Here is a 22,485-nt window from a genome sequence, read left to right on the forward strand (position 1 = left end):
AATGATAAAGTTAAGCACTTCCCTTACATATGACTAGGTGAAAACAAAAACAAACAAACAAACAAAGGCAACCGAAACCACTTTCTTTTCATCATTATCTTGGCTCAGAAAGAAACAATTTTTGAACACGAGGCGGCTTAAGGAGATGTAAGTCAATATGGTTCTCCAACTGGGTGAAGAGCCAAATTATTCTCCCTGAGCTGTTTAGCCACTGGAATTGCTCAGTTGTTCCCACTGCAGCCAGCATACCCTCCGACTGCAGCCCAGTACAGTATACAAAACCAAAGCCAAAACTCAGCTACAGATTGTGGTGGACCAGCCTCTGCTTTCCATGCATCTGAACTGTTAGCATAAGCACAACTATGGACCACTAAAACCGTCCAATGCAGAATCCTCTGTTTGTGAATCAGAGCCCCTGAAAATGTTTTAAGACATGCACATATATTCTGACATCTCCCTCCACAAGCAACAGTGGTGACTAACCATGTGTGAAACAGCAGGAACCTGGGGCCTTACTTACCTAGTAGGTAGAGTGGGCAGTGTGTCTGATGGCAAATATGAACTATCTTGTAAGTAAAACATTACCATTTTAATACAGTCAGTTGTCATAAGCATTCTTCGTATTACTATAGCACCTACCATAGTTGTTATCAAACCATATGTAGTAGTTTTCAATGAAGAATGATTATTTAGGTATAATAATGCATGCTAGAAGTGAATTCATACACTCACACATATGCTAAAGATCCTAAAGCAACCTTAAGAATTATAATAGAAAAATCTAATTCCATGAAATTACACCAGCATTTTCAGCTAATTGTATAGTTTATTGTTTTGGAATGATTAGGCCACCAGGCTCCATTTACAATTGTCAGAACATGAAGACAGGATTTATTATGTCTGGGAAGGAAATTAAGATATCTGATGGCAGGTTATGAAAAGAGCTTCCAACATTTGCACTATTTATTGATTTACAGTTATTAAATATGTGAGCTAAAGTCAGTAGAATTGCTGTAGAAATAGCTTTGGCACAAAGAAAGCCATTTTGTGCATAATTTTTGATGGCATACATGAGGGTGCTATAGTTACGGTGAAGATTGTAGCTATAAATTTCCTAGTATGTCTGTATTTAAAAACTGAATAACAATGTTGCCATGGTGTTTTTTCTAATAAAAAAAATAATGGAAAAATCTCTACAAATAAAAATAAAAAGTCAAATATAAAAGCATATTCAACTGCAGAGCCTAGCACGCCAAATATGTAAAAGACCCAACCTTTATGAATCAATGTGTTAAACTTCTACAAATGTTAGTGACTTAGTTAGTACGTTGAATGTTGCATGACTGGCTCTTGCTACTGTGTATTAGGCTTGCTCAGCTCTGTACTAAAGCTTACTCGTATGCTTACAGTTTTGATTGTTTTGCAAAGCACTTGCACTAACATCCTTGAAACTTTGAATTATTTTTTTTTTTAATCATTTCAGACTTCATAGAACTTCTAGGCAAATTTCATACCCAGAGAAATACAGGGACCTGTATTTTGGACTGTAAGAATTTAAGGACAAGGAATACTCTCTCTTAGGCAGAGTTCAGGAAAAGAAAACAGGACTCAATCCACATAAAAATAACAAATTTTACAATGATATTCAGTTATTTTTCATCAGGTAGCTTGTGAATCCTCTCTGTTTTTTTCTAGACAGTAATAACACTTTTTCAATTACAACAAAACATTTGGTTCTGTCTCACTAATGAATTGAAGTAAGAACCGCAGAAGAAATATGCAAGCAGAACAATGATTCAGAATCCTGGTGTGGAGCAACCATCTGAACAAATTTTAGAGTCTAATTTTATTATACAGATAATTACCAATTAAGTTAGTTAAAGAGTATAGAATGTGGAATTATCCTGAAAGTCCAAAGCACGGAAGTTAATCAACTTATTAATCAACTGAATCAGTGTATCCTGTAGAGTAATGTATGTGATAGATTTCACTCCTAAAGCATTTAAGCCTTTAAAGCAAAACACCAGAAATCAAAAATGGGAAATATACGCCCTGAAAGCATTCCCCAAGAACAGAGCCATTGTTAGTAAATTAATTCATATGCCACATTTTTTTTACCCATTTTGTGCATCCAAAAGGTTGTGGGAACGTTGTAATATACTCCTAACTTAAACCTTAAACTGTAATCACATGGTACTTTAATGGAATTCCTTCAAGATAACAATGGTATTCAGAAGTAAACATAATGCCAGAAGTATCATCCTAGTTTTATACTGTAACATAGTTTATGATCAATAGACATTGCTAAACATTTCATCCACAGTGTCTAACAGTAACACTAAAAAACACTGATTTCAAGATTGGGTCCTTAAGCAGCAGAAAATAAACTATAAAAGTTGCCAGGATAAGAAAAATTTCACTCAATATTTCTGTCGGAATAATTTGCTTCAAAAAATACCCAATATTTTGCTTCTATATATTTAGCTAAAGAAAATTATTTTTTTCAAGTTGAAAGAAAATTATTAAGTTTATGTTTTGTATGCAGTAACACACTTTAACACAACTTATTTTCCTCCAGAATGAAAATCAAGGACCCTTCACTTTACTGTCTTTTTCCTAATTATAGGAAGAGAAACTGAAGGTTCCTAGTACTGAATAGACTTTTTATTACTGTAGTAAGGCAGAAGCCTAAATTTCTCTTGCTTTCACCTGGGTCAGAGTCAAGGATACTGACATAAATTTCTGACAGAAATTCTAAGGTTGTTGTTTAAAACATACTTTCAAAGTACGTCTCCTGAGATTACAGAAATGACTATGAAGAATTAGCTAGTTTACAACGAGTCCTTTTAAAAATTCCCTGTAGGTAGCACTGGTTTAGTATTAGTGATATAAGATTAACGCCAAATAAGCCAACTGAGTGTTCAATAGAAGGTTATTATCCCATTACCATCGAGGGAAATTCTTTATCTACTGTCACTAGACGCAATGGTTCAATGCCTGTGATGCTGGGTTCATGCATACTGAGTTGAACAATACATCCTCCTATATGAGAACCCACACCAACATGTTTGGCCACCAATGGTATAGGGTGGCCACAGATGAGTTAAAATGTAAATGGACCTTACACTGGGCCCAGAAATTGCCAGAGCAAGGAACACAAGACAAGCAAGGAACACAAGACCCTGTGGGTGCTTAGGCATTAGCTTTGCAGTTGAAGACAGTTTTATTGAAGGAGAATGCAGCAAAATTATAATGTAAAACATGGCATCATGTTGCAACAATTCCTGAATTAACGCTTTTCTTTTTTTTTTTTCATAAAAAAAAAAAGATAAAGGAAATGCTTAGTCCTTTAACATTATCATGCAGCATGCAGTATAAATAACAAATTCCCTCTAGTTCATGTTGTAATGAGATAACATCTGAATAGTTAAAGGCACTCAAAAGGTAGATGAAAGCTCTCTTGTTATATTGCAATTATTTTTAATTCCACTTGATTGATACTCTGGAGTTTTTGATACTCTACTCTTCAGTAAAACACCTGGAGGACAACAAATGTTTACAACACTATACAAAATTTTGCACTTAGGTTTAAATTTCCAGAGAGTATATCAAGCAAAGGGGAAAGAAGTAAAGAAAAACATGAATACCCCATTCTTTTCTCCTGGGTACTTGAAATGGCTATAGGAAAGAAAAGAATGCATATTTCACATTAAGACAAAAGCAAGACCACTAAACTATTTTAGCTTGTTTGAACTGTATTAAAACCATATCGTACCAGAACATGAAGAAAAAAAAATAATAAATTAAATTAAATTAAATTAAAAAGGTATTTTTAATTATTTCTCTCCCGTGAAATTATCTTTCAAAATATAACAGTCCAATTTTTCAAGAATGGGAAGTGTTTTTGAGATAATACTTTAAAGAGTTGGTTTTTTTCTTAATATAATTAAAAAAAAAAAGATACTTCAAGATACTAGAAAGCAAAAAAGGCAAAAAAAAAAATACACCCTTTAAATTGTGGCCCAGTGACATCACTACCATCACAAGTGCAGAATGTGTTTTTTAAACTCACCTCTCCTCCGTTAACATACTCCATCACAAAACACAAACGATCCTTTGTCTGGAAGGAATATTTCAAGGACTTGCAAAGAAAACAGCAAAAGCAAACCAATTATCATCTTGTATTAACCCAATTTCTTGCATTTTAACAGTAACAAAATTTAATTTTATCCTCTTAAGCAGACAATTCTGACTTGGTGAGAACTTTCAGGAACTTTCTTGGTGAGAACTTTCACTCTTTTAATAAACCTATCTGGAGCTTGAGATGAATTAACATAAAAGCCTTCATGTCTTCCCTCATCTCTGTTACATGTCCACTGAAAATGAAAACAGGATGCTTTTTATAGTAAAATATTAAATAGCTATTAAACTACAAAATTTTCTACTGCATTTCTTACTGCCATACATAGTACCATTCATCTACTTTCATCATTTTAATATCTTATTATGTTGATTTACACAATTGAGAGTACATATTCTTTCATTCTTCTTCCAAATAAAATTGAAGTGATCTTACCCTCCAGCTTGCTTTCAATTCCAAAACAAGTACTTTCTATTTGCGCATAGTATGTAATGTTAAAAACACAGAGTGCCAAATGCATATATTGTTTACATATCGTTTTTAAATTGTAACAAATGTTTTTATCAATTACAATTTTTGACTTTTCAAAATTTATTTGATTTTGTCAGGAAAAATGATACAAAAGAAAATCTACAGATGCAGATTTGGCCTAAAAAAAAGAAATGCAATAGAACAAAATCATAAGGAGGCTCACATAACTTAAATACTGCATGTCTCTAAAACACTTGTTCATCTCAGAAAGATATAAAGATACAACCGTAGTGACATTTTTGCTTTACTTCAGTGAAAATACACCTACTCCTGCTTACCTTTTACATTCTAATTTAAGAAACTTTTAAAAATCTCATTGACTGAACTTCCAAGAGTATTTTAGCCAAGCAATGTAAATGCAATCCTTTCCTTTCTGAAGGGTTTATGTTTTTCTACATGAGGAAGCTTCCATGCCATGCTTTCATTTTTTTAATAGAGAAAAAAAAAAAATCCTATCTCAGAATAACATGTCATTTATTTTGAAATCAATTTAAAGATTTTCTAATGTATTATCAAAGCAGGAGCGTAAGAATTACTTCCATAGAAGGAAGTATGTTATAAAATTAAAATTATTAATCATAATTTGTCAATAATATCAAAATTCTCATATTCTCTTCAGTATTTTGTTTCTATTAAATATTAACCACATGAAGACACAGATATTGAAGGTATTTAAGCTTTCTTGCTTCATGGGTTGCTTTTGCTGAACTAATAGGTATTTTATCATTTTATTGAATTCTTAACAGTTTGAAGTTTTCTTTGCAAAAATTACTTCCTTGACAACTATGTGAAATCAATAACTTTTAAAAGATTTATTAAAAGAGTTCATATACAAAAATCGTAAAAATCCCTCAACAGTTCCATTCTACAATTAAATTTGCTTTCAGTGCAGTTAAGCTTTACAAAACTTTATTTCTGAACTGTTAAATGCATATTTAACATAAAAGATATAAAAGATATCGTAAATACCAGACAGCTGTTGCATCTTTATAAATCATCATGAGAAACACTTCAAAAAAACTTGTTCATAAATTATGTTCATAATGGAATGCCCATGTCATTCAAAATACCTGTTACAAGTTCTTAATTGCACTTAAAACTTAAGTTCCTCATACTTACTGTTAAAAAAGGGTGTCTGGTGTTTTTCAATACTCTGCTTTCTGTAAGCGTATGAGCCACTTCATCCTGAGAAATAAAAAGTACAAGAAGCAGGTTTGAAGTAAGATATAAAATGCTACTTAATTAACTACAAGGAAAAAGTCAACGCTTCCAAAAACAAAGCAACATTTCAGATTTAGAAAATGAATGAACCTGCTTGCTTTAAAGGAAAAATGAAAAGTATTCATATTTTTGAATTAATTTTTGAGAATACATTTTAAAGTAAGCTAAGTTTGGCACCATGCAATTATGCATATTTGAATTTCTTTTCTTTTTCTTCTATTTTATTGCTTTAAAATGAAGTCTTTAACTTTATATCCGCTGCACGGCAAAAAAAAAAAAAAAAAAAATATCTGTTTTGATAGTTTAAAAATGTAGTCATCAGAAAACGCCATTCTGATGCGCATTATCTGAACAATGTACACACAAGCTGAATCAATTTGCACGAAACATACACAGTTAGTAGCTGACATGCAACTGTAGAATATAGTCTAATTTAGCCTAATGGTAAGAATAGCCACAACATTTTTCTGTTTTATAAACGTTGTTTTGGTGTTTGTTTTTGTTTAAAATCATTCAGACAAAATTAAAGAGAAACCACACAAAAGCCCTCCTCAGCCCCCACGCAATCCTACAGAAGCCACAGGAGAAGTGCTTCGCTAGCAGTGCCTACTCTCCCTCCCCAAGGATGCAGACCTTCTCCAAACAAGATGGGAAACATCCAGGAAACGACTTTCCTCATTCCCAGATAGATTTTGAAAATTGGGCGATTCAGAACAAGACAGACGTGCTCTCCTGTCCCTCAGCCTACGCGGCAGGGATTACCACAAGCCCCTTCCAAACGGAAAAGAAACTAAGTTGGCCCCGGCAGGTATTTGTGCCTGGGGAAGCTTGCCTGTCCTTGCACCTACGGCCGTCCCCAGGCAGGAGGCACACCAGAGGTGGGAAGGAGCCTCCAAGGAGGGAGCAAAGTCCTGGAGACAGGGTATAGCCCATCACCACCAGGCCTGCAGAGAGCACAGGCACAGGCCTGGCGGGGCGAGCAGGAGAGGATGGCACAGAAGAGGGCTTGTGCAGCTCCTGAGGACAGGGAGGAGGACAGTAAATTTAGGAAGTTCATATTATATGCATATGGTTGTTTTATGCTGCTCTTTGAGTAACACATGTTGGGAATCCCCCTCTCCCCAGGCTGCTGGGGTCCTGATCTAAAAAGCCTGAGAAGCACAAGGCTGTTTTTTGACATTTACTGTGGCATTAAGCATCAGCTGAGTATTAGACTGAACTAAAGACTAACTTGGTGACTCAAGCATCAGTCATAACTCTGCATAAGTAAATTTGTTTAGTCAGAACATACTTTAATATTGCTACAAATAATACCAATATAACATTAATGTCCTGTATGTGCTTATCAGGCTCTGCTCTGAAGATAAGGTATTATTAAACTCCAAAGTAAACACAGATGTCAGGAGTTTTAAATTATACTTTTAAAACTGTCAAAATAAGAAGTTAAAAAATAACAACAGAATTAGCAGTAATAAATTATGATGCCATTTAGCTGAATAACAGCGTAATGTTGAGTGTAGCTAATACAGACAGCCACATACTGGAGGAAAAACAAAAAAAAACACTCAAAGGAAAAAGAAAGTCTAAAGATTTTTCAGCATATCTTTAGAAGTTTTCCATATGAACAATGGCAATATGAAATAACTTTATAAATTGCATCCTCTGCTTTGTGGATATTTCTCCCTTTGGGGTAAGGGGGACATGAAACCCATTCACTGGGTTTACTAAAATATATGACTAAACAAAAAAAGTTTCACTCTCTCTCCCTTAAATATACAGCTGTGTTTCCTGAAAGCTGTGAACTGACCTGATGAACAATTTCCAGATGGGTGGAGGAACTGGAGGAAGGGTGCAACTGCTAAGAAGGTGCTGGAGCCAGAGAATGGACTGGGTCTTGCGTTGTTGAGAAAGACATGAAAGTTTCAACAGGAGGTAGCAGCTACCGCTGTGAGCACCAGCAGTGAGTGGTGCTCACAGAACCCTCTCTCTCTATTGTTTAATAGACAAATATTCCTAATAATTCCCAAATTACTCATCTGGGGCCCCTGTCTAAGAGGAATATGCTCCTCAAAGAACTGCCTTGAAACTTTTGCACCCTTATTTTGCACCTTGCAGCTCTGTGCTTCACACCCAGCACATACTCTAGATGCTCAGACTGTGGAAGACAAAGGAGAAAGGCTGGAGGCGACATCAGAAAAAAAGCCTAAGAACCACAGGACTTAAAGTGGATGTTTCTAGCCTAACAAAAATAAATCTTAACACAATGTAAACTTCAACTTACATTTTTATTGCTACATTTTTTTCTATTCCATTAATTTCATAAAATTTTTCAGTACGTCTGAAAAATTTAAGTACCCAGTTTAGTTCACAACCCAAGACAACCTATATGACATTGATATCTTCTACCAAGCAAAGGATAATACATTTCTGTGTCACTATTGAAAAAGAAGGAATTCAAAATTCCAAACTACTAAGGAGGTCTGTGTTAAAGTTCTGCTTTACTGCTAAAACTGGAACTTCAATGTCTTCACCCAACCGATGACTCTCAACACCATCAGATTTCAACAAAAATGGCCACTTTAAAGTATGAAGTGTATCTATTAATGAAGGAGTTAGTGAAAAGGTAAGAAAAAAAATTAACAATGATATAGCAAAACTGAATAAAACACTTTATCTAAGATCTGATGGACAGTCTTGTAATTAACAGTGACATGAAAATAAATTGAACAGACTTGCCACTGATCTTTCTGATCTTGAGTGATCTAATTTAGTCTGCAATAATTTTTTTTATTGGTGATGTGGAAAAAAAGTTCATTCTCAGGTTCAGACTACAGGTTAAAAAGGAGGGAGAACAGAACATTACTTGTAAATGCATTTTATAATATCCCAAATTAAAAATATTTTTAAAAATGAATGTGAGTTATTTAGGTATCTGCTCAATTTTATGAAATGTCAAGTTCAAAAGCTTCCCTCATATGTTAATTTTGTGGAGATAGACTTAAGAGCTTATCTATGAGGAAAATGTTAATAGGTATACATAGCATTGCAGTATACTACTATAGAGACTTTTTACACTGTGATGAAAAAATCTATTTTAATTCTTATTTAACTAATTTACTTTTACTTTTTGGTATAATTTTCAATACTGTTAAAGGAAAAGGTAAGGATTAATTACACTTTCTCACTAATCTTACTACTGAGCATTAATTATTTTATTAAGCTTCCAAATGCACACAACATTAATTTGATATTGACCCTATTCATGTTAATGAAAACAAACTGAGATAACATTTACTGATTTTTGGAAATCCCGTTCTTCATCAATTGTAATTTGAGCAAATCTTCAACCTATCTAAACTGCTATCACCCTCATGGGGAAAAAAAAGGAATCTACCATTTTCCAGTGAATCATGAGGTTTAGATCAGAATCAAGTTGATGAAAAAGCAACACAGGGGCTGGTTTTCATGAAGCTCAAAGAAACGTAATCGCTTTGAGGTTTCTATTCCTCTATCAAATTTAATCAAGAATGATCAACACATTCAAAAGCTATTAGATAGTGAGTGAGAGGCAGACAAATGAACATAGAGATAGCCTGTAGAACGCTGTAAGCTCTCTTTCCATTGGTCAACAGAAAAATTGGAAAAACATGAAGAATATTTTAAAATAAAATATACATAATACATAGTAGTTGCCATTCACATTCAGTCTTTAGGAATAACAGTATTCTTAGCCTCCAGCATTCAAAAAATTTCAATTAGGTCCATATCCCTCAAAAACCACCTAAATTAGTAATTGGGATTATTTTAATTGCATAATGATAACAACAGTGTGTAGCATTCCTATTTTCAAGTTGTTTTGTGCAAACAGGATTCAAAACTCTAGAACTTCAAGAAATAGAGCTCAGAGTACATGATCTTCAAGTTTAAACTGCGTAAAATTATAACCAACCACAAGAGCTAACAATGCTACTCTAATCAAGTGTAAGCGACTGGACAATTCCAGTTAAATGATTTTTTCAGACATCAGCTTCAGACTTCTCTTTTTCCTCAAAAAATGAAACAATTAAATTGTTATTCCCATGCACAGCTTTCTTATCTAACATAGCAAAAATAGAGCATAGGCCCATTAAATAAACTGTATTTATCTGAATAAACTTGCAGATCACTTAGGAAATGTTTAGGTGTACAATATACCCTACAATGCTCTTTTTCTTGTTTTAAACTTTGATCACATTATTTTCCTGCACAGTGAATTATCTCAGTGCCTTTGCACACTCTAGGTTATAGGAGAGTGGAAAAAGGCATACAAAATCTGTACACCTAAGTATATTTCACTCATTTTCTTTGCACATATATTTCTGTCAAACTTAGTTACCATCAAAAATCAAATACACCTTAAGTATTGGATGTTGATTATTCCATTCAAAAACTGACATAATATTAAAACTATAACCTTCCTTACCTTTGCAATAATAACTTCTTTTTTCAAAATCTTCATGGCATAGTATTTCCCACTAGCCTTCTCTCGGACCAGGATAACTTTGCCAAATGTTCCTTTGCCCAGTAGTTTTAAATAGTCAAAATCATTCATTGTCTATAAGGAGCAAAGAACAAGGATTACCAAGACTTCTGTTATGCAGTTCCAATATATACAAAAATGTTTCTGCATATAATCAAATGATATTACCAATATAATAAGACCAGTTTACAAAAATAGGTACACTTCTATGATTAAGCTCATAATAGCTATATCCTTAAACCATAAAGATGTATTGATCACTACTATTAGTACGGTTCCCTAAAGTCAAATACTGCACAGTATACCACACACACACACACAACTTTTAGAAATCACATATAAAATAAAACCTTATTCTATACCAGCATTTCATGAATTCTGCAATTCTAAAAAAGCTCATCAACTCCTGTACTACCACAATAATGCAGCATTTCAGCAGGCTTTTCATAACACCAGACACTGCACTACTGTTGTGGGGTTTTTTTTGAAATATATATAACCCTTGCTGCAATATTCTACCAGTAAGAGTATACAGTGACATTTGCATGAGGTTGACTTCTAAAACTCTGAGTATAGATTACTATTACATGGGTTTTACATTGATAAATACAGCTCCAAAAAGAAGGAAGTGTCAAATTTTAATCTTTCATGTGATACCATTATAGAGAATTGTCAAGCGTCTAGTATTGCCTGAGTTTTGCAGAGTAAACATACTACAGCCACAGGCATCCAAGAGCTGGTTCCATCACCAGACAATTTGAGTCCATTTGGGAAGCATAACGCAGCAACTGCAGAGTAGCTCTGTGCAGGGTTGCCTTGGATTGACAATACAGTTTATTTGGCCAACTCAGGACCAAATCGCAGTGGTTTCCACAATGCTTGTTTCAGCCTACTGTGTTACTGGTTTGGGTGCAGCACTGCACAAGCACACAGAGCCTGTTAAGGTACCCAGGAGCATTGAGGAAAGCAGTTAAAAGCTCTGAAAGACAACACAACCCATGTACTGCAGGGTTGCTCCTGGGCAAGCATGTATTTCTCACACTTATTTGGCTGTAGTAGAAAGGTAGTCACAACAGTTATTCTAGTTCTAACACCTTTTCTCATCAAGCTTCATTTGTTCACTTTGCTTATCGACAGGATATATCCACAACAGCCACCCAGGCAAAAAGTGAAAATTTTATCTTAATGAGTATCAGAAATGTTGTATATTCCATAGGAATACTGTTGGCTACACCTTAAATAGTCATCTCAATAGGTAGGAGATATACCAAAAAAGTAAGAGAAGTCACCTTCCTAAAAATAACTTTGCCAGAAGTATGCGGTTGAGAAGCAGATAAATGTGGACCCTAGACTTGTTTCTTTTACTGCTCATGTGATTATCTTTGAATTCCATAAGCCTTATTGCTGACTAAACACCCATCTTCTCTAAGGAAAGGAAATTCTAATTCTGCTAACCGTTCCAGAAGCTACACAAGAGTGCTTCGGCTGATTCTCCAAAGGAAGCCCTGTTTTTCACAAAGGATTATTAATTAAAGGCACAATCAAATTGACATTTTATTTTGGAAGCAAATGCACAAAATACATCCTTTGAATAGCACTTTCTAAGCTCCAGTGCTACTATGGATGGGAATACCAGGCAGGATTCCAACTTGAAAAGAGGGCCTCTGCTGTCATAGATGATACAACCCCTGTCACAAATGCATTAAGCATGATTTAAGTATAGATTACTCATGATTCTTCCTGATTTTTCTACACTGTTCCAATGGGAAGCCTATTCCAGACACTCACAGTCTCACAGTCTGGAACTTCTTTCTACAATCTGCACATGTATTCAACTCTTCTTTTTATTGACTGCCCTGTAGTATCAATAACTCTCCCCTTCTTTCTTACTGAGTAATATGCCTCCAAACATTTATAAATAGTAATTATATTCTCTCTGAGTTTCAGTTTCACTAAGCTAAATCTATTTAATTCTGTTATGTACAAGGAAAAGAAAAGATCTTGCCTTTCTTTTCACCTTCCTACTATCCCTTTCTTACACCAGTTGCAGTTTCAGGTAGCTTTCTTGAACAATGGCATTCTAGATAAACTTCTATTTGCATCTTACGAAACAGAACTAGTACTTTCCTTATTCCTACTAGAAACACCTCTAAAAGTGTCTGCGTATCCCGTACGCATTCCAGTAGTGTAGAGTTATTGGGCATATTCCCAGGTATGCAGTCAGAAATACTGGCAGCAAAATACATTTGCTCCCGTGGGAAAGAATAGAGGACAAAATTTACCTCTAAAATCATTTATTCCTTTAAATTTAAGTGCTGAGACTGTTACCATAGATCTGAAGTTGCTGTGTTCCAGTCCTGCCAACAAACTGTGGAAATAATTTATGCAGTCACTCACCCTGAGTCAGTTTGAAATCTGCTCAGAAAGGGGTTAGAACTCAAGTTTCATCAACACATTAGTGCTGTAATTCCCTCGTTTGGAGGTCTTTGTCCTGCAGCTTAAAAGCTCTTTGGCTTTAAAAATTTTTCAACAAACTAGTTCAGGTAACTTCTGAATAGCTGGATGTTGCAAAGCTTTATTAAAGATGCTTTCCACATATCAATTGTCTTGCTAAATCAGGAGAAATTATATATTTTTCCCATGTAATGTCAGTTCGGTAGCTGCTAAGCAAACTAACCTTGGTGAATTTCATTCTCGGCTCACACATAAACACACAAACATTTTGCACTGATGGGTCTGGTTTTGCTGCCAAAAACAATTCACATCAGGAAGAATAAAACTCCATTTTATCCCAGAGAGAAATATGAGTTACAGGGCTTTCAGATAATACTAAAATACTTACTAGTACTTTTTAGCTAAAGTAAATCCACACAAGAAAACTTGAAGTTTATGACCACAGACTTAATGATCACCTTAAATGATCGACTTTTTCAAAAACTAATAAAATGTGCTACAACTAGTGATGCACAAAACTGGGAAAATTATAGGTAAGTACAAATGCAGGTCTATCATTAATGCATCTATAGGTTTATTATTAATACAAGAAGCTCATATTTCATTCATTGTGTATCAGTGGTTACAAAATAAAGAATTATGAAACATTTTCCTGTCAAAATTAAACTTCTGTTAACAGTAAACTCTAGGATTTGGATCATGCACAGACTTTAGAACCAAAACATAAACGATGCTCAAGTTCAAGGAAAGTATGTCATACAGCTACAATTGTACATCTTTTTAATACTTAGTCAAAACCTACAATAGTTACTTCCCTATAAATATTTTATGATCTTTTTTATTCCAAATACTGATCCAACTAATAATTAAAAGTGCTTTTTATGGCACTAGCATCCTTTCAACACATTAGCCTTTTGTTTATCAAGGTTCTAAATTTTTCTTCCATTTATTCTGTCTCCAGTCATATTCCTGCAAACTCAAACTTTAAATAATTTTGAGCTTTCTTCTTTGGTTAGGAGAGAAAAGGAAAATACACACGACTTGTTATAATCCTGATAAACAATGCAAAGAGTAATTAATGTAAAACAGCAAGAATTATTAGAGGACAGACAATAATATTAATACATGGATTTTGATTTTGAACTGGCATATGTGAACATTTTTCAGTCACAAGCTCCCAACCTTTAACAAATTGTTCTAAATCAATATATACTGCCTTAATAGCATAACCTATTTAATCTTTGATCCTGTTCATAAAATTATTTTTCTTAGCTCTACAAATAACCTGTTATATAAATGCAGGACATTTTCACAAGGTCATAAAACATTCAGTAAGTAATGGAGAGCTGGTGGAATGCAGGTGCCTTATGCAAGAGGAAAATGCTGTCTATATTAGAAAGCACTACCATCAATCTAAAAAGCTACTTCCCATCACCAACAGGAATATCAAGTGTAAGTAATAATTAGTAGTAGCTTTTTATCTATATTGAGAAAATGGCACTGGCAATCAATCTGAGGTTGGTGATTTTCAAAATGGAAGGAGCACATAGTTATTTCTAGTCGTGTAGCAAATATAATCAGTGCATTTATTGTTTGAATTAAAATATCTTTTACAGGAAAGTATTGGAAAATACAGAGATAAGTAAAGGAAATAGCACATATGTTTTTAAAAAAGGCTGGATAGAAGGGAGTTTGAATAACAAATTCATCTAAACCTCTTCAAGATAGACTTTCATGATAAACCTTCATTCTGTATATTACATATCACCAACTATACTGACAATTTTAAAAATAATTTAATTTAGCCTGAACAAATCCCTCTCAGCTACCTCAAAATACAAAGGGACCATTAGGAGAATTAAGTAAGAAACAATGAAAATACAGATGGATTTTCACTGTAACCTAGAATTTTTGTTTTGATTGTTTCCTTTCCACAAAAACTATTTCCACTCATATTTATCACTTGGGATTCCAAGACTAAGATACAAAGCAAGCTACAGTAATTAACAAGGGAAAGTTACAATTTATGAAAAAACAGAAGTCCAATGCACATGTACATGCATGAGTATGCATAAACATGCATAAAAAAAATCTATTAGCTTTGCTATGTCCCTCTCTGTACAAGCGCAACTTGGATCACAATGGAAATTCACTGTTGACTGGTCATAACCACCCCCAAACAACAACAAAAAAATAACAACAAAAAAACAACACACCAACAATTTTTTATTTCCATCAAGTTGAAAGAAATACATTCAAGGTCACACATCCTACTTCGGGAATTCCTGAAACTTACTCTGTAAAAGAGCATTCTCAAATTATTCTTTTTAATTTTGTTAACTGGTACAACATACATGTAAGATTGTGATCCAAACACTATTACAATGTTTGTACAGTGTACCCTAGTACTGCTACTACCACTACCGTCACAACTGCTACTTCATCAACTAAAGAGAAGACTTCACAAATATCACAGTCAGTATTCTGGAAAGTCAGGATATCTACTTTGATAATTCTATGACAACCATCAAGGAAAAACACACAAAGAAACTGCCTTTGTGCTAAAGCAGTGAAAAATGACAAAAATCACACACACACAAAACAAAAATGCATTTAACACACAATTTATGTAGAAGATGGGCAGAACCTTCCCTATCTTCATTCATAAAGTTATCAAATTCCCTCACAAAGAAAGGCCAACAGTTCTACTGATAAAGAATACTTAGCAACCGTAAAAGGTCATAACTTCTAACAGTTAAAAATTTATGGGACCATAAACAGCATAAAAGAGGTAACTTTTTCCCATACTTCTGATCTTCCTTGAGAGGCTGGATTTAGAGAGAGACCATCAGAGCCTGAACAAAGCCAGCTCATAAAAGGAGCCCTTTGCCCACACACAGAGGGAGGATCTTGGCTCAACTGATCACAGACATGGGCTTGATGCTAAGGGCAGCAAGCCAGTCAAATTGAAAGACTCATTCGCCCAAAATTTGCTTACATAATGTTCACAAAAGCAGTCATGAATCTAGTTGCAAGCTCAGAGCAAACAAATTTTTAAAATACGTAGATTTGAAAGAGGAAAGTAATAGTTTTGCAAGATTTTAAGCTATGGCTTAACAGAAGGTTATGGCAGTAGTGCTAGTTCTAAGAATAAAGTCTCCTGATGCTCTCATTCTTTAGAATCTTAGCAGAAGGCTTAGAGATGATACGCAGTGCAGGGTAACTCAAAAAGTCTGCCAAAGAACACAAGACCTTGGGAGATAAAAACACAGATGCCATAGCTAAGGGTGTACTGAAAACTGGTGGAAAATTTGAAATACTTCCTAAACCTGAGGGATGTTGGTAAGCAAGCTTGGAGGCTTCCATAAGATTGATTGCTGTTTCCCTGATAATTTTCTCACTTTTTTATTCCTCCTGAACTCTGAGGAGTGATTTCTTTTTTTTTCCTCATTACATTACTTTTGGTTTATCCAAAAAATCCATTCTTTACTCACACTGCACCCTGAAAAACAAATTTGTATATAAATAAAAACCAGTGAAGCTACAGAAAACTAACCAAAGAACCATAAAATGCTCAGCCTTCTCTAAAGCCTATTTACTCCTGTTATGGATCTGTTCAAAAGATTACAGTTTACTACAGGTACTGAAATTCCTTTCAAGGAACTAATTTTTAAAAATTCCTGATATGCACAAAGAATGTATCATTAGGAGTTTTCATCCAACATCATGAGGAAGAAACTCTACTTACAAAGAATAGTCCAGCAATGAATAAAAGCAGCAGCTTGCTAACAATTTCTAGTATTTGAAATGTTACTATTACTGTAGAACTTAAGTGGCATATTGACACCATTATCAAAATTGCAAAGTGAAAAAGTGTCTCTGGTTCTTCCAGCTAATCTGGCCAGGGATGTTGCTGTCATGTCTGTTCCAATCATGTTCCATATCCTAAACACTGTTTTCTTTGTAAACCTTTTGCTACCTTTTTAGAGAGAAGAACAGGCCCACTCCTCTCTGTCTTGTTTCTTAATCTGATTATGCTCTTCTACTCATATGTATACCATCTGGTGCATGCACAAGCAAAATTCGCTGGGCATAGATGTAATATCAGGTGACAAAACAAGCTTGTAGGACACAATGTGCAAAAAATCCCTGAAATTAAAAGAAATCCAGTACAAGAAAAGGCAATAAAAATGCGTTTAGGAGTTATAACTGAAATGGTTCTGATTATGTTAACAACTACAAATGCTTGAACAGAAGCTTTTGAGAAACAGTTCCGCAAAGAAATATTTTTCGCAATTTCTATTAACACAGAGGAAGTAACAACTCCCTTCAGTATGGTCTCTCAGTACTTTTTTATTACAAAAACTTCTGAGAACCTTTTGTTAAGTCTCCCAACAGTCAGAAACCTCTGATTTTGAGTTTTAGCAAAAGAAATTCCTTGGTGTTATCAGTGTGCTCTTCACTGGCTACGCAGAATCTATTCCAATCTATTATTAGGTATTGAATATCACCAATTTTCATTTCATGTTTGATTTGTAGAGTTAGTTTTTGGCTTGTTGCCAAAGCCATTAAATATTCTGTAGCACTGCACATGCACTGTCCCAGTATCTTCAGCATTTCTTAGAGCATAAGCTGCAAGACAGAAACAAAACTGATCTTCCTCCTACTCGTATTCTCACAGACCCTTTTGTTGTACTGGAAAATGCACTGAACTGTGAACAAGGAAAGCATACGTTTCAGATAAACAACTTATATTAGACAGCATTTATTTTGACACCTTGAAAATGCTTGTTTTTATGCAGTGTTTTTGTATTCCACTAAGAGGATACACAAGCTTGGAATAGTGGTCAGATCTTTAATAGAGAAAACCCAAATCCCTTCCACATAATCACACAGCCTCTTAGGAAGACTGACACATCTTGAACACAGCCTCTGTCTTGCTGTCACTTATCGTATTTCACCCTGGAACACAATCACTAAACCTCCGTGCTGCAAGGCTAAAAGTTCAATGCCAACCTCTCCAACCTGATAATGTATGATGAGAGTATTGTTACACCTGTACATAATTAGCTTTTACATTTTTGTTTAGTAAAGAAAGCCTAGAAAATTACATACAATGAAACCACATAAAAGTACTATGCTTGTATTGCAAACTCAAGTTATCAAAAGTTAGGACATGATAGAACTAAGATTTCCTGTCACACCTTTGTTATATTCATAAGGATATAGTTTAGTTGTCAGCCACTGATTTTTCTATAATTCTTGCTTCATATAGTGCAAAGAACAAAACATGCTCTATGAGTAAAGGCATATGTTCAATATTCCTTTTCACTGTTCATCATTCAAAGACATTCAGTTACACTAGCTGTAGGACTATTATGCACTGTCTGCAGACTTCCACTTAATTTTCTACAGCTTTCATTTTCTAGCTAGAAAGAATGAAGCCAGTCCTATAGAAACAGGTTATTATTTCTACTGCGATTTCAATGCTTTTCTTGAGCCATGTCAATCCCATGTAGTAAATGAGAAACATCCATTTGAATCCCTCATTATTCTTCAAGAGCAGTCTGTACCTCCAAAAACACAAGACAAAATGGAAACACAAAATAATAACAAATTTTGTGTAACACTATCTTTTAAACATACATTTAGTTGTGTGTTTGTCCTGTTAACTCTGAAGGTACACCTACAAGTATGTTGTAGCCAGCTATGCTTATATTCCTACTTACAGCAGAAGCTGCAAAGGATAGCAAAAAGTAAAATATTATTTTCTTGTATGTCACTGAAAATAAAAGCAGAGTTATTTTCCCAGACAGCAAAAACAAGGTCATTAAAAGCCAAGTCCTGCTAGCTTTTCTCATGCAAATCATCTAATTTGTACTGGGTATTATTTGCATGAGAAAGGGGGCAAATCTACTTGTCTAAAGAAAATATTTTATTTCTGTATTTCTAAAAAAGTAAACAAATGAAAAGGGAAAGACAAAAATAATATTCAAACAACAAGCAGAATGCTAACATCTGCCTGAATGGTTGAACTTTGTGTCTGAAAATTGTTGTAGCAGACAGCATAACAAATAAATAAAACTAGAGCTTCATTGAAATAAAACAAGTATTTACTTTTATGCTTGTAATATGCTGGAATTTGTGTACAAACACTATTGCTTGTATATTGTTATACCAAGAAGACCATTCTGCAGAAGTTACTTACATATTAGACTTACTAGATATTTTTGAAGGTTATTACCTTTCTTTTATGATGGGTTGTTGAAGCATCCATCTCCTCTTCTCCTATATTGTCTATCTGTGAAGTTGGACTACAGTTCATCCTCTCCTCTTCTTGCCTCTGAAGTCTGTCTGCAACAGCCTGGATTGCTTCTGTCCATTCTTCCCTATCATGAACAGGCCAACAAGCATATTGGAAACTTATAAAATTGATCCAAATAAATTGTATATAATGTTTTTCACGTGCAACATTGCTTCATTGTGCAATTCTCAAGTTACACAACAGAAGACTCATATAAATTAATTGTTTCAATTTCTTTCTAAATTCTGCATAACAGAAATGGTGAAATTAATCAGCATAAAAAAAGAATCACTGCACAGTTTATTTCAAGAATTAACAGTATCTAATTTTGCCAATACTTTAATATTGAAAGCTTGAAAACTCTTGCTACAGGTATAATACAGGTCAGGGCATAGTATGTCATATCCTATCTGATATTGTATGATAATAATCTGCTACTTTAAGAGTGTTTTTGGTGTTCCCCCTCACCATGAGAAAATAACTGTTTTATTAATCTACACCGTATGTTCAACTCTTTGTCTGTCTCCTCTTAAAACTGAACTTATTGGCCAATTTCACATGCCCCTCAGAATCCAAGGTCTTCAAAGATAATTAAATTCCAACACGCATCACAAAAACCAGCAGCTGCATGGAAGGCGCAGGCCCAGATGAGGGTTTCCACCGAGGGAAAAGTAGGGGCAGCTGAGCCCCTGGCTACTTGGCATGCTGGCTGGTCTGCATAGACCTAGCAGCAGGCCAATCTGCACACCACAGACCCACACCAAGTGCAGTATCTGCTGCTTTTTGCTCAGCCAAGGGATGCGAGAGGAGTCTGGTGGTGTTATGGAATGCAGCAGGAGGTATAGTTCTGCATACACAGAAGGAAGATACGGTGGAGTAACAGTATCATGGTAAAATTGAAAAGCTCTAAGTGAATACACTAATACATGTAAAAGAGGAAACAGTGCAAAAAGCAAAATCGTTGTTTACTTATTAATATAAACAATAAGAATGAAGCCAAATCATAGTATTGGTCTCAACAGGACAATGGAAAGACACAGTGGATCTAACCAGAGATACAGTAAAGATTATTTCAGCAAGGCACACCGTCCTATCTTCTATAGGCTTCTGGTGTCTTAAAAAAGTTAATTCTTAAGAGTGTGTTTGTGTTACTGAAAGAATAAAAGCTAATAAGCAACATAAATTATAACAAACGTACTACTTTCTGTGCCAAAAAAAAAAAAAAAAAGGAGCACATTAGGAGGAGTAAAAGGAAAATCTAAGACAGCAAGCCTGGAAAATACTCCAAAAGCAGGCTTCTATTGTTCAAAATTTCACACTTCAGAGACATATCATGACATAGTTTTGGCTTATTTGAACACACTCATCCCACCTAGTTGCAGGCAGTTTTTACACTAGCTATGAGCTCGGATCATACTTTACAGAAGCTGACATAAAATCTTCAAATAACTGTTCAGAAGTGCTCAGAATGTCACAATTCCCCACTCTGATTATTGAGCAATCCCAGCTGAGACTTGTATATAACGAATACAGAAAGCAGAACAAAAATAAAACTCTCACCGTTCCTCCGGAGTGTCTACATGGAACGTCCTCTCTATGACAGTGGTCCACTGAAGACATCTGATAATGAACGTGTTTGGCTTTGGTCGCTCTGTTTTCATTAGCTGACATTCTAGAGAAATACATGACATTTCCTCCTTTATACATTGCCAGTTAATGGGTGAAGAGCAAATAACATTACTTTGATAAAATACATATAGTTTACATATACACCTATCCAGCACATAGCAGGAAATACAGAATGCCAATATAACCATGGGCTTGAACAAAAGGTAGAAGGTAATGACCATAAGGTGAAGAAATCAGTCAAAGGAATTGATGGAACTTGTTGTGTTCCACATATAAAGAGAGTGATCTCCATTTGCAAACTAGGTCTGTTTTGAGGGTAAGAAGAGTATTAGATCCCAGATTGCTCCAGTATGCCAAGGTAACAGCAGTAGCCAAAGGCACATTTTTCCATCTGTACCTGGCAGGAGGAATATGACGTTTTTCCTTCAATGGTAATCATGCTGCAATAACTCAGGCTACCATCAACTCAGGATTAGATTTATCATAAATCTTATCTGGGAAAATTCAGATGCTGAAACCAGTCCGATTATTAAACAGGATTACCCCCCAACACACACCCTGGGGCTGCCCCAGGAAGTCATCTAATTTTTCTTAGTGCCCCTAAGCAGAACCAGGTCCACCTAGACTATTTCTCCTGCTTCTCTAAACTCTTTCTACAATTCCCCAAAGTAGTAATTTCAAAACCTCTGTAAGCAAATATTTCATCCAGCTATAAGAAAATTAATTATTTTATAGCTAGAAGACTTTTCCTAGCATTTAATGCAACTGTTCCAATAATTTAAGCATATTGGTTTTTGCCCTATTGAGCAGTTTATTTATTTTAGCAGCTATCCCTTTTAGACATCTGAAGACTATTTTTTCTCTCTTCAGTCTTCTCAGGCCTACATCAGTTCAAACAGTCTATCCTCACAGGTTGTGCATTCAGATCCAAGATCTTTCTTGTCACTCAAATCTAGACATACAGTAGACTATCTACTATACCTCTGTCACAAGAGCACAACACTATCGATTCAGGCAATGGTTCGATGAGACTGTATGCTAGATTTTATAATACAGAATACTATACTAAAAAAATTACATTTGTGTGACGCAGAACTCTGACCTACTAGAACTCTTTATTCATGCAAACATATTTAAACAACTTTTTTTTTTTTTTTTTTTTTTTTTTTGGGGGGGGGGAAGACAAGGTTACTCTGTCAAAAGTATGACTTGTTTTTTGCAGCCACCACAAAGCTGACATGAACATCACGTCTCGTGTTCCAGTAATTCAACAAGAACTCTATCATTTGCTCAAACCTGATCCAGATCAAACGTGTGATCGCAAGTCATTGATCAAGTACACAAATTGATCAACAATGAATATGGCAACAGAATTCCTGTTTACGATCCACTCTAAATTCTGTTTTACAGCTACCACCTACCAGCTGTCCTGCACCTTTCACCAATGGAGTTGAATTCTATAAAAAATTGCATAACATAAAAATCTTGCATAAAACCTTGCACTTACTCTTGGTGAATTACGTATTATTTATTCAAGTTAACGTTGACATTTTACAAGTCATGTTATATGACACGTACCACTTTGCAAGGCAGGCTATTCTTTCATTGAAGTATATATTATATTGGCTGACTTTTTTCCCCACACACAAATTCAGTGTCCTGACACCTCAACTGTCATCCATAATT

The 22,485-nt window shown here is 34.8% G+C and overlaps 1 protein-coding gene across 3 annotated transcripts in view; it reads right to left on the bottom strand.

Moving 5' to 3' along the window:
- AKT3 (AKT serine/threonine kinase 3) overlaps positions 1-22,485 on the bottom strand; it is a 152,896-nt gene that overhangs the window by 39,386 nt on the left and 91,025 nt on the right. For all 3 annotated transcript variants that reach the window (XM_027453844.3, XM_027453846.3, XM_021271259.4), the window contains exons 4-8: positions 20,731-20,842; positions 19,111-19,255; positions 10,356-10,487; positions 5,792-5,857; positions 4,073-4,141 (exon numbers count right to left, since the gene is read on the bottom strand). In XM_027453844.3, coding sequence (XP_027309645.1) covers positions 4,073-4,141; positions 5,792-5,857; positions 10,356-10,487; positions 19,111-19,255; positions 20,731-20,842 — 524 coding nt within the window. The remainder of the gene's footprint in view (positions 1-4,072; positions 4,142-5,791; positions 5,858-10,355; positions 10,488-19,110; positions 19,256-20,730; positions 20,843-22,485) is intronic.

The sequence above is a fragment of the Anas platyrhynchos genome, chromosome 3 (assembly GCF_047663525.1).
Source record: "Anas platyrhynchos isolate ZD024472 breed Pekin duck chromosome 3, IASCAAS_PekinDuck_T2T, whole genome shotgun sequence".
In the NCBI taxonomy this organism is placed as follows: domain Eukaryota; kingdom Metazoa; phylum Chordata; class Aves; order Anseriformes; family Anatidae; genus Anas; species Anas platyrhynchos.